At 50.8% G+C, this 12,299-nt stretch overlaps 6 protein-coding genes across 6 annotated transcripts; 2 read left to right on the top strand and 4 right to left on the bottom strand.

Moving 5' to 3' along the window:
* Nucleotides 1–125: 125 nt before the first annotated feature.
* NCS54_01103300 (MFS domain-containing protein) lies at nucleotides 126–1,934 on the bottom strand (the record flags this gene model as incomplete). Its single annotated transcript, XM_053156319.1, has 3 exons — nucleotides 126–1,381; nucleotides 1,434–1,796; nucleotides 1,865–1,934. The coding sequence occupies 3 exons, from the start codon at nucleotides 1,932–1,934 to the stop codon at nucleotides 126–128; spliced, it is 1,689 nt and encodes a 562-aa protein (XP_053012294.1).
* Nucleotides 1,935–3,400: 1,466 nt separating this feature from the next.
* NCS54_01103200 (Fungal-trans domain-containing protein) lies at nucleotides 3,401–5,101 on the top strand (the record flags this gene model as incomplete). The annotated part of the gene is made up of 1 exon (XM_053156318.1): nucleotides 3,401–5,101. The coding sequence occupies one exon, from the start codon at nucleotides 3,401–3,403 to the stop codon at nucleotides 5,099–5,101; it is 1,701 nt and encodes a 566-aa protein (XP_053012293.1).
* A 585-nt stretch (nucleotides 5,102–5,686) lies between these two features.
* NCS54_01103100 (Oxidored-FMN domain-containing protein) lies at nucleotides 5,687–6,871 on the top strand (the record flags this gene model as incomplete). Its single annotated transcript, XM_053156317.1, has 1 exon — nucleotides 5,687–6,871. The coding sequence occupies one exon, from the start codon at nucleotides 5,687–5,689 to the stop codon at nucleotides 6,869–6,871; it is 1,185 nt and encodes a 394-aa protein (XP_053012292.1).
* A 204-nt stretch (nucleotides 6,872–7,075) lies between these two features.
* Nucleotides 7,076–8,125, bottom strand: NCS54_01103000 (PKS-ER domain-containing protein; the record flags this gene model as incomplete). Its single annotated transcript, XM_053156316.1, has 1 exon — nucleotides 7,076–8,125. One exon carries the CDS (start codon nucleotides 8,123–8,125, stop codon nucleotides 7,076–7,078), a length of 1,050 nt encoding a protein of 349 aa, XP_053012291.1.
* Nucleotides 8,126–8,604: 479 nt separating this feature from the next.
* Nucleotides 8,605–9,333, bottom strand: NCS54_01102900 (Hypothetical protein; the record flags this gene model as incomplete). The annotated part of the gene is made up of 1 exon (XM_053156315.1): nucleotides 8,605–9,333. The coding sequence occupies one exon, from the start codon at nucleotides 9,331–9,333 to the stop codon at nucleotides 8,605–8,607; it is 729 nt and encodes a 242-aa protein (XP_053012290.1).
* Nucleotides 9,334–10,083: 750 nt separating this feature from the next.
* NCS54_01102800 (Hypothetical protein) lies at nucleotides 10,084–12,067 on the bottom strand (the record flags this gene model as incomplete). The annotated part of the gene is made up of 8 exons (XM_053156314.1): nucleotides 10,084–10,295; nucleotides 10,344–10,472; nucleotides 10,526–10,726; nucleotides 10,772–11,119; nucleotides 11,174–11,483; nucleotides 11,533–11,738; nucleotides 11,795–11,861; nucleotides 11,915–12,067. The coding sequence occupies 8 exons, from the start codon at nucleotides 12,065–12,067 to the stop codon at nucleotides 10,084–10,086; spliced, it is 1,626 nt and encodes a 541-aa protein (XP_053012289.1).
* Between the last annotated feature and the right edge of the window lie 232 nt (nucleotides 12,068–12,299).

The following is a 12,299-nucleotide window of genomic DNA, read 5'->3' as shown; positions in this document are numbered from 1 at the left end:
TCGTTCATTCGCAACATCAATTCTTTGACTTCGACACTCGCTCCGATATGCAACCACGCTTGAGCATCCCATGCTTCTCGGGTGCCAATGTGCTATTGTTAATATTAATGCACCATTCAATGCTCTCAAGCCCTATCGGTACCGTCATGACCTCCAGCCGCACCGGAACGAGAATCATTGGTAAGATGCTTCGTGAGACCATTGTCCACAATGACTTCATCCCTGCGGATACGGCTTCTTGGAACCCATAGGAGCTGTAGCACACCCAACAGGGCCACTCCTATACAGCTGGCCCAAGCTATGACCGAGCCCGCGACACTGTATATAACTCCAGCGAGGGGTGGAGCTATCGTTCGCGCCAAGCATGCACCAGACATGGCGAGGCCGTTGACTCTGCCCAGCACCTGAGGAGAAGGGGTAGCATCCTTGAGCAGAATGAGAGTAACAGGCATCGCTATCATACCACAGAAACTCTGCATGAACAGCGAAAGATAGATACCTCCCGAGACCAACGGTTCATGGAGGGCTGACAGGAAGGGCATAAAAGTGTATGTCAGGGGGTATAGCACAATCATCCAGAGGAACGAATGCCAGACACCAACTCGTTCGACAAACAGAGGGAAAATGACAGCCTGGATAAGCAAGCCCAAAGCACCATTAACAGCGAGGTATGTGCCAACATCATGCACCGTGTAGCCGAGCCCACCACGCCAGTCGAACCTGCCTGAGGGTACTTCCGGCTCATCCAGGAGATATGTGGCGAGCAGGCTACCAGCGGCCATCTGGTGATATGAGAATATCAATAGAGCCAGGATGAGCATCATAACGGTAAAGTTGAACGTTTTTCCCTCATAGGCTGGTGGCTCGGTGGAAGGAGGACGCAGCTCCTCGGGTAGCCTAATGGAGTGAACAGTGCCGAAGGAGGAGCGACGCAAGTCGATAAAGTCATGCTCGACGGGGAGTGGGAGACTTGACTCCGCGAATTGCGGCCGAGAGCGACTGACTGAAGTTGAGACAGCTCTGCGAGGAACGCTAGTACGCCTCAAAGGTCGACGAAGAAGGGTGGTTTCCTCATTTGGCTCGACATCGTCGTCAGCCACGGCGGTAGATTGCTCGTTTTGGTCGTGCTGATCACTGCTGTTGATCTCCTTGCTAGGCTTGACATTGGTCTCTTCTAGGAAAAAGAGACCCTGGATCACAGCAATAGCAACGACCGCAACAGAAACGAGGTTGGGTAGCAGATACGGGTAACGGCCGAACAACCCGTCGGTAGGGAAAAGTGACGGGTAGAATATCGCAGGCTGTGCCAGGAATCCTCCCATGGCAGAGCCGATGATGCCGCCTAAAGTCCATACGAAGGGCTGCACTGCATATGCTTTTGCTGAAGAATAGTTAGCATCGACCAAGCCTCCGGTCTCGGTAAGGGCACCCACGTTCATGCTCTGGCAGCTTAACCATCTCGGCTACCATGGTCTGCATAACCGAGACGTTGCCATTCAGCGCCCCGCCAATGAATCGTGCCAATAGCGCAACCCAATACTGCTTAGCTAGGCCAAAAATGAGACTCGAAATGCCGACGCCTACAAGGCCAAGCAGCACGACTGGCTTGCGGCCAATGTGGTCCGACAAGAGTCCCCAACCCATCGACGTCAACGCCTCGGCGACGGCATAAGCGGATACTAGAAGTCCTGCGTAGAAAGAGGCATCCTTGTCAGATATGCCTAGATCTTTCACCATGACGAATGTGTACGCCAGGATCGAGTTGAAGGCGATGGGCTCTGAGAAACGGCATATTGCTGAGAGACATGCAGTTAGCGGACAGCGCGGGAAGAGAGGCGGCGTTAATGGCAAATATGGAGCCTACCAAGAACTAGAAGCTGTCTCGTAGGAAATGCATTTGGATCCGGGTTTGAATTCTTGTTTTCTGGCGACATGATCTGAGAACTCTTTGTTTCTGTTGAATGTTAGTGTCGAACCAAAAAAGATTGAGATCTCGCTGCCTTCTCTTCCCGCGGGGTAAAGACGACCGACGGTTAATTTAGCAGCAGGATTTGCGGCCCGGAACCCGAACTCAGCCCCCACGTAGTTTGCGCATCCGAGGGTACAACTTCTAACTCTGGTAATCCGAGGAGCTAATCTTTCGGCTAGCAGCTATTAAACTGGGTCATTTGATCAACCTGAGACGCCTAATGCACGTGATGGGTCACAGGAGGTTGGTTGTGAGAATACGGGGCGGGGAGATAACAGAGGCAAACAACCTACCCTGAAGACTCAGGAAGTCGCAAATAGTGCAGTCAAAGAATACTGTTCGCTATTCAAAATCGACTCTGGTTCACTTAGGTTAAAACTCGGGCTCGAGAATAACCCGTAATAATTCTGTACTGACACCCCATGGCCTAGATTTTTGTTCACAGTCCTTGCATATGACTCTTGGATAAGCTGCATAACTGAGAGATTCTTATGTTAATCTCAAGCTATAGGCGCCAACGAAACCTAAATAATGAGTTTCTAGCTCGCGTATCGCATGCCATTGCCCTGATTACCCATTAAACCATTCACTCAGTATTAGTACGAGACAGACAAATACCTAACTCGAGACTTCTATGCGTCCCATCGAAACTTTAATGCTGGTGTGCACTGCTATTGGCCCCAAAGATGGCTCAACCTCCAGGGTCACGTGTTGCGTCATCCATGAAGCTAATTCGATTACCAATTTCAACCCAGGTTTTCCGTCAGCTCACCACTGACGTTATTATTCTCCATCTTACTGATACCTATTCAGTCTGCAACAGCGTCTCTAAGTTCATTTCATTAGCGCGAATCAATCGTTATTGCATTACCTCATTTATTTCAAATTACTTCCGGCTCAGGCGAGATGGCAATGGCAACACCAGCAACGACCGCCAGCCATAGCCACTCAGCCCTTTCAACACCACCGACTCCTGAAAGCTTCGGACTAAGGCGGAAACGAAAACAAGTCAGCAGAGCTTGTGATACATGCCGTATTCATCGCATCAAATGCGACGACAGCGTACCCTGTCTCAACTGTCGAACGCGTGGTAAACCGTGCAGCAACACAGGCACCAGCAAGCCGTCATCACTTCCTCAGGCAATCAATGAGATTGAACGGTTGAAAACGAAAGTTAAAGAGTTGGAGAATGAACTACAGCGAGAACGCGGTGCGAGAGTCTCAAGCTCGGAAACTCGGAGAGAAGTAGCACCGCCGCCATTCACGACGCCACCCCAAAGCACTGAGACCCAATCACCGGCGAAGACCAAATACTGGGATGGCATTCATATTCGACCGGCGCGTTCACCTCATGGGGCATGGTTTGGACCCTCTTCTCTCTACTACTTTACTCATCGCCTCGGCACATTCCTAAATGCTCAAGCCGATAACATGCTGGTTCACCTTGCGAGTAACCTCGAGTTACTTGGTCAACCTAATCCACCAGACGATTCTTCGCGCCTCCTAGCGCCGCTTACTGAGATCAACAACTCGGCTGTATATCTCAGCCCTATTCAGGAGGGCTACTTCATCAGCCTATTCTGGCAAAGCTATCACGCCACCTTGTACTCCGTATTGGACGAGGCATCCTTCAACAGTCACTACCAATCACTCTACACCAACGTACCGCCCGGGAACTCGAGGAGACCTTCCGCACTCGTGGATATAGTCATTGCCATGTGCATGCAGTACGGTACTTCAAAACTACCCCGTGGTGAGCAAGGGAACTTTGCCCAAGATTACGATGCCACAATGGCGGGTCGATGGTACTATCGACGTGCTCAAGCCCTCCTCGCTTGCGAAGTCCAAAGTCCATCAATATCGACCCTTCAATGCCAATTGCTCTGCGCCGCATATGTATGTAGTGGCTCATTCCACAATATGGCCGACAGCATCAGTGGTCTGGCTGTGCGCACAGCGTATACTCTTGGCCTTCATATTGACCCTTCACCAAGCATGGCGGAGCCTGAACGTCAGATGAGAAGACGGCTATGGTGGACAGTGTTTGAACTGGATACCCTGGTGGGCTTGAAATTGGGCCGTCCGTTTCTCGTCCAGGATTCACACATCATGCCGGAACTACCAAGCGATAGCCTCGACGCTGCTATACTCTCCGGCTCAACCTTTGCTCCTATTGCAAACGATACGACTTGGTTAAGCTTCAATTTGAATCGAGTCAAACTATATAGAGTCGCCCGAGCTATTCACAACGCCACGTACGGCCGTGATCTGGGCCTAGCGAATGGAAAGACGGTTTACGAATATCCGGACCGCTTGGAAGATTTGGCAAATGCCATTTACCCACTCACAAAGCGCTTGGAAGACTGGGTTAAGCAGGTTCCTAGCGCATTAAAGACTGGTCGCAAGGAGCAAGGCAAGGCTTTCTCGATGGATGGGTCCCTCTTGGACATTGAGCAGTATGCACCCAATTGGCTCCAACGGCAGCGGTTACTTCTAGAATTGGAGTATTGCCACATATACGCCAACCTCAGCCGGCCCTTCATCTCCTTCACTACCCACCAAGTACCTGGCTGCCGGGGCTATGAGATGGCTGGGAGAAGCGCGTCTCATGCCATAGAGTTTTGTAACATCACCCATCAAATTCTGTCTGGTACGCCACTCCTTCACGGTTGCCATCAGGTTTTCCAGTGGCAGTGGAATGGAGCCATGACACTTGTCGGGTTCGTTGTTGCCTATCCGCAACATGCACTGACTCCAGCTGCTCGAGGCGCGATCAAGCTTGCTGTATCTTCTCTGGAGACGTTTGGAACCGGCTTTGAGGCAGCGGCAAAAGCTGCCATCATCATGCGTACCTTGTCCTCTAATCTCGACTCTGTCATGGATGGCCTAGCTGTTGCCCACAACTCCGATGCCACTATGAGTAACTCAGCAACCGACAACAACGCCTCAGTTGGTGTTATCCCCTCTTCAAATGCCATGGCTGGAGACAGTGATATCAATCACAATACTACAACAGAGGTGGATCTTTTCGACATGGCCCTCGGGGTAGATTTCTGGGAGGGCATGGATGTGCTTTGGCCAGGCGTTTCTCTTAACGTGGGGGAAGCCTCTTTGTTATCCAGCGTGCAATGAATCTGAGAGAAAAACAAAGTTTTCAAGAAGTGGGATCAATTCGAGGTTATTGGCCTAACTAGAAATGATTGTCGATCAATACCGTGCTTGATGCCGAACCTTCTCGGGTTGGTGACATCAGTGACCGGCTGAATCAGCTAAATCTCAGGAGTTACTCCTATTGGCCACTCGAGGAATGACGACGAGGAGTCTCTCCAGTTGGCTGATTCTCGAGTTCTTGTGGAGACTGTCAGGGATCGCCAAGTCGGAGTCTCGGAGTTGACGCCTCAGGCCCCACAGAAGATCAAGGCTTGAGTTGCTGAGTATTCGGGCTTGGTTGATAATGTCTCCATATTGTCTATTTCTAAGCGTTTCTCGAATGTTTTTGGCGGTGGCCCATGCACCCTTGGTCGATAGATAACAGGCGGTCTATGTTGAACTACTTATTATAAAGGGGCAACAACCCAACTTCTTCAGTGACATACAATACAATCAATCGCATACAGTTTCTTGTGACTGGATACAAGAGTTTGAACTCATCGAACGCCTAGACGAACAACAACTTCATCCTTCTTGTCTTCTACCTCACCTTCCCCCACCTCCATCATGGGCTCAACAGCAGCACCCTCTGCCGACAGCAGGCTCTTCCAGCCTCTCCGACTTGGCCACGCCCAGCTTGAACATCGCATTGCGTTGGCCCCTCTTACTCGCTACCGTAACGACCACAGCCATGTCGCTAAGCCCTTTGTGGAGCGATATTACTCTGAGCGAGCTTCTACTCCAGGCACCTTGATCATCTCAGAGGCTACAGGAGTCTCTATGCAAGACACTGGCGAGCGACAAGGTCCATCTTTCGTCACCGATGAGCAGGTCGCTGCTTGGAAGAAGGTTATTGCTGGTGTCCATGCCAACAAGGGCGTTTGGTTCCAGCAGATCTGGGCTCAAGGCCGAGCTGCCGACCCAGAGTACCAGAAGGAGCGAGGCTTCAAGTATCGATCTTCGAGCGCAGTGCCAATGAGCCCTGGTGCTGAAGTTCCTGAGGCAATTACAGAGGAGGAGGTACAGGTTCTTATTCAGGACTTTGTTGCAACTGCAAAGCGGGTCATCGCTGCTGGAGGCGATGGTGTCGAGATTCACGGTGCCCATGGTTATCTGCTGGACCAGTTCATCTCAGACTCGGTGAACCAGCGTACTGACAAGTGGGGAGGTTCTATCGAGAACCGTGCTCGACTGCTTCTCGAGGTCGTTAAGTCTGTTGCAGCAGAAATTGGTCCTGAGCGCGTGGCCGTTCGACTTTCGCCTTATGCTTCGTTCCAGGGAGCGGAATCTTCCGACATCGAGGCTCAGTACACCTACATCGTCAAGGAACTAAAGAAGATTGGGCCTCTGGCCTATTTGTCTCTGGTCGAAGCCCGTGGAGACCCAGCGAAGCTACTGGTTGCCAGCGCGGAGGATGCTGCGGAGAACCGAACCCTCGACTTTATCCTCAACATCTGGGACAACCTCTCGCCTGTCGTTGTTGCAGGCAACTACTCTCCAACTTCAGCTGTTGACGCTGTTGACGGATACTACAAGAAGTGGGACGTCATCGTGGCCTTTGGTCGAGCCTTTTTGGCAACCCCCGACCTGGTCTGGCGAATCAAGAATGGCATCCCCCTGAACAAGTATCATCGACAGTCTTTCTACATCAAGGGCTCTGAGATTGGTTACAACGACTATCCCTTTTCTCAGGAGTACGTTGATGCCCGACGGGCTTGGGCGATTAAGTCCATGGAGGCGGCCTCAAAGTAAAACACTGGTGAAAGCAACGGACGGTTTGGTCCGATTGAGATATAGAGCGATAGAGTGTCATGAAAGCATAGCGACCTAGAGACTAGAATAGCGTTATATACAAAGAGTTTACACACTTATACTGCAATTCCCACTAGTAGTAACAAGAACCTCACAGATTGTTCCCTGTGGCAAATAGTCAGGCAACCTAACCCCCACCGAGCGTCATTTGCTATTCGAAACGTGTACTATGATCTTTCCTCTAGTCCTTCCAGCCTTGAGTCTTTTATACGCATCCGGTACCTCATGGAAGCCAAACTCTTCCTCCACAGGTATTCGAATCTTTCCTTCTTGCATCCAGCCAAGCACACGCCCAGCATCCTCGCGGCTGGTCTTCATGGCCAAGAATTCCCACCGCCTTGATCCACCGCCCAAGGAAGTTGGCAGTAGTTTGATGTAAAACAGCTCTTTTATGCCTTGCCAGCTAACATCGCCGCCTATTTGGACATAGGTTCCCTCAGGCTTCAGGTAGCGGGTTGCTGCTTTGTAGAGATGCCAAGGTAGATCAACGTTGTCAACAACGAGGTCGAACAGTGAACTCCTTCCACTTTGAACTATTTCTTGAAGTGCATCCTCGACAGGTCCCAGGCGGTAGTCAATGACCTCATCCGCCCCAAGAGATCTGCAAAGATCGACATTGGGGGTTGAACAAGATGTGACGACGAAACAGCCGAGTGCCTTGGCGATTTGTATCTGAAATGTCCCCGTGCCTCCCGAGCCACCATTGATGAAAACTTTGAAAGGCTCTTTTACCTCAGGCTTTAGAGAATCGTACTTTGAGACAAAAGGGGCAATGGCCTGACATGCCGTTACGCCACAAGTGCCCACGGTCGCGGCTTGGGCTGGTGATACGCCGCTCGGAACTGGCACACAGCCCTCACTCGGCACAAGCACATACTCAGCCAACGCGCCTTCGGACTGTTTTTCCAGCAGGCGAAACATGACAAGCTGGCCCACGTGCAGAGTGCTGTCTGTCGTTTTGACCACATGGCCGACGCCGTCAAGGCCTGGAATAGCAGGCATGGGATGCAGGTACTGGCCAACCAAAGGAGTCTCGGCAAACTTGATGTCGACGGGGTTAAGGCTGACAATGTCAACCTTGATGAGAGATGATTGCGGCGGGAGTGAGCGAAAAGAGTTGGGAAGAGTCACGTCTTCGAGTTTCATGTGCTTCTCAGCTCCCCTGACAGCTGTGTGAAATCTCCATGCCTTCATGGTGGAAGGAATGGAGAGTGAGGTGTCGTTCATTGTGTTGGGCTTTGAATCCATGAAGTCTGGGCTTGGGTGTGGTTGTCGTCGTCGGGGAAGTCAAGGCCCTGTGAGTGTACGTTCTGGTAATGCGAGAGCAACGATCTCACAAAATGAGAACTAAAGTGTTAAAACTTAAATAGATAATTAATTCCAATGACCTGGTGACTTCGGAGGGTTCGGAAGCTTTCGAAATATGAGGAGATGCAAACTTCCGAATGGTGCTCTTGGCTCGGAGGGTTCCTTCAGGGGTGGTCTAGTCAGAACACATTCACTCCTCTTATGTCCAGAAATTGCAACTCTAAACTGCCATGCCTGTATTGAAGCCCTAGTCTAAAAGTAAAACCCATGATCTAAAAGTGTATTAAAAGAAGAGAAACCCATCGCCGCCAATCCCAAGTCATAAGCTCATATCAAATGCACACCTTTTCTGTATCACTTCTTCTCTAGCACGAGTAGGAAATATCAAAGCCGTTGTTCTCGTCTTGGCCGAGGTAAACTTTGGTGCCGCTATCTCCGTTCCTAAGGGAAACCTTGAAGTAGAGGGTCTCGGCGCAGTCAACACTGCCGGCGCCATGGGTGGCGGGGTCGAGATCGTCCCAGTTGGCAAAGTCAATGCCTCCGACGTTCTTCTTGGCGTCATCAAAGGGCTTGATGGAGTTGTAGGTAACATCCTTGCCCTCTGGGAAGCCCGACAGCTGCCTCACATCAGACACGCCATCGCTGCCTCTGACAATGAAGACTCGGTCAAGCTTCTCTCCCTGCTTCCACCCGAAGCTGCAGGTCTTGGCCTCGGCGGGAATTCCGCTAAAGACAACGACCTGCTCAACTTGGGAGGCGCCATCATAGGATTCCAGACGGACACCAGAAACTGAATCCTGGGCAACTTCGGGGTGCTTGGGAAAGATGTTGTAGATGGCCGATGGCGTGATGACTGTCTGTCCCGACCCAGAGGGGCATTCGCTTTCCGGCTTATCGGGGGTTGAGGGGTTTGAGGGGGTTGGCTCAACGCAAGGATCCTTAGCGAAACAGCCCTTGTGTTCGCCGCAGTGGAAAAAAGAGGTGCCAGTAGCGCACTCGTTTGAAGCTTGTCGAGCAGCAAGACTAGCAGGCATGGCGTTGGTCACTGCCATGAGGCAGGCCAATGAGGTAAAGATGTTGCTGATGAGAGGCATTTTGAGGTTGTTGTGGGGAGATCAGGAAATGGGGCTTTATAATTCAAGAGTTAAATGGAAGTGAGAGTAGGTTGGTCACTGTGGACTTGGTTGGTGGTGATGTTGAGTACTGGTTGTTTGATGGTGCTGGTGTGAGATGGTGTGAAAAAGATTCAACATCGAGAGCGGATTTCGATACTTTATATCTGCATTTCATTTCCGCAGGCTATCTAGATTAGTTCCAGATGTCCCGGTGCCATCTCACTGAGGCTCCGCCGAGGCTATCCCAGTTTACGAGGTTGGTAATTCCCTCGCCTGCCAGCCAAGCCCTCAGCCTTGATGACATTGAAAACCATCTCGGCTTAGAGGCGGGCTTAGGCACAGCTGGGCCAGTCATATAACAACAAATAATCCCTGTCCGTTGTTGTGGCAGTGCGTAGGAGCCTCAAGCGGGGTGGGTTAATCACGCACAGGGCCTATTTATAGGTGACAGCTCACCTCAGCATCTATTTTCAGGGCTTTCAATAAAGCCTTGGCAAATCAAGCTCGGTAAGAACTACGGTCGACTTGGTAATCATACCTACAGTCTTTATCTATGCACTTGGCATTTGTTCTTCAACTGAGCTACTAGCAGGCATAAAATAAGATATTTTAAGCATTGAATGACAAAGTAATATCGCCTGGAGGGCTAGAACGACTACCCCCCTCACGAGATTGTTGTATCTACCTACCTTTGTGCCACATCTCTCCTATAGCTATATCGTTCGATGCCTAGTGACTAACTTGATGGAGGGTCTGAATCTCGGTGACATATTTGCCCATCTTCCACGCCGGAACACCTTTGGCATACATCTCATCGACCTCGGCAGCATTGCGGCGAGAACATTCGGGGAGGAAGAAGTAGAGCAGGGTGCAGACAACAACCCCAGTCCCAAAGAATAACCAAGCCGTCTTATATCCCCAGTCGACGCCATCAACATCCACTAGTCTAGGGTCAGCATGGGGACAGCTTTACGGGCAACCAAACTTACGGATGATGGGAAGGGATGTGTTGAAGGTCAGGCCGAATACGACGGATAGACCGGAGGCGATACCGGCCGTTCTAGCACGAAGTCTCTGTGATGCAACTTCTCCGACAAAGGCAAAGCCGAGGTTTCCAACTGCGATACCTGTGAGCAGGACAATACGCCTTCTCTTATACTGAGACACTTACTGGTGGCATTGGCAAAAGCCCAGACGCAAGCAACAAAGATGAGGAAGTTCTGGATAGGCTTCGTCTTGTCTACAAAAGCCAGGATTCCCACAACGAGAAGAGTTCCTGTGCAGACAATGACGGCAGTAAAGACCATGTTCCGACGGCCGAACCTATCAGTCATGAATATGAGACAGATGGCAGTGAAAAGCTGAATAGAACCTGGGCCTCGTTAGACCGAGTAATGGTGGATGCATTGCCACTTACACATGATGGTGGTAATAAGAAAGGCATTGTTAAATCCGCTTTGCTTAAAGAAGAGGCTGGCATAGGTGTTGAGGAACGATAGCCCTGCGAGCTGTTGAGCGCAGCCTGGAAGAGCAGCCCCAACAGTGCGGCGGATGTTGGCGCGTTGAAAACACTCGATATAAGACCGGACGAGGTCCTTGAACGTCATTTTGTCCTGTCCGAGCTCCCTCTGCAACTGCCTCTCCTCGAGGATGGTGTTCTTTATGATGGAATATTCGACTTCGATGTTGTATCCCTCGACGTTACCGTTGATTCTCTCCAGAGTCTTCTTGCCTTGTTCGTCCATGTCTCTTTCTGCGTAGTAGGCTGGGACAAAGTTAGTACTTGACTCAATGACTCCCGGTGACCCGAGACACATACCAGGCGTTTCAGGAAGCCAGAGAAAAATTGGCAACATGATGCCCAAGAACCCCCACTGAGTAAGGATAGGGACCTTGTAGTTCTCAGGGTTTGTCTCTTGGACCAACATGAGAACAAGGTTAGCGAGAAACTTTCCAATGACATTCCAGAACCCATATGTGACAATCATAGCTCCTCGGATGTTCACTGGGGACCATTCTGTTACATAGATTGGCAGCGTTGCTTGAATAGCACCGATGCCGATGCCGGCGAGAATCTTAGCACCAGCCCAGTCTCTCCAGTCGCGGACTACCGTCTCGAGGATCAGAGACTAGATGGGATTAGCATCCAGGTCGAGGACATGACTTCAAGTAACCCACCGCTGCGAGGACGACCCAGAGAGCGTACATGGTCATCTTGCGACCAATGACATCAGAGATTGGATTCATCAAGATCATTCCCAACAACTGTCCCAAGGACTGCATAGCGCCCCAGAGGGCAGTATAGTTCGCCTTGAGATGTATTTCGCCGCTCTCTGTGACGAAACCAACATGATTGATGAAGCCTTGGTTGGCAATGAGGTTTCCTTGGGCAAATGTCAGTCCGTGAGGCTCTGTAAAGACTGATACGACTTGTGCACACCATTCAGGTTGATCTGGTATCCATCGGCGGCGGCAGCAATGCAGAGGAGATTGCATACTAGAACAGCCTATCTGTTATCAGTAAAGAATGCCTGGGTGCCAAAGAAAAGGGTTGCCATACCTTTCGAAACTTCTTAACCGTAGCCCATGCTCCCAAGCTGTCGGTCTCTGACTTCAAGGCTACCTGACCAGCCTTGGTGTTAGCAACGGCGCTTTCGAGATGCTTGGTGTCATTCTCGTCCCCGAGCTTCTCAATATGCTCTTTGGTCGTCATGACGGGCACGTGAGGTTGTTACTGAAGAATGTTTTCTTTGGAGATGTTGCTGCAGAAGTGATGATATCGTTCTGGGAGCCAGGACGAGACGGGGCATTTAAATCCACTCCAAGGCATCGATGCGTCTGGCGTTGTCAATTACCCCGAGCTTGGGACATGGGCCTGCTCCATGCCCCGTGGAGAGATCGAACGAACGCGGGGATGAAGGTGGAGAAGACATGGTGGTGTGGCT

This window comes from Fusarium falciforme, chromosome 9, assembly GCF_026873545.1.
Source record: "Fusarium falciforme chromosome 9, complete sequence".
NCBI classification, from domain to species: domain Eukaryota; kingdom Fungi; phylum Ascomycota; class Sordariomycetes; order Hypocreales; family Nectriaceae; genus Fusarium; species Fusarium falciforme.
This window is presented reverse-complemented; position numbering and strand designations above follow the sequence as displayed.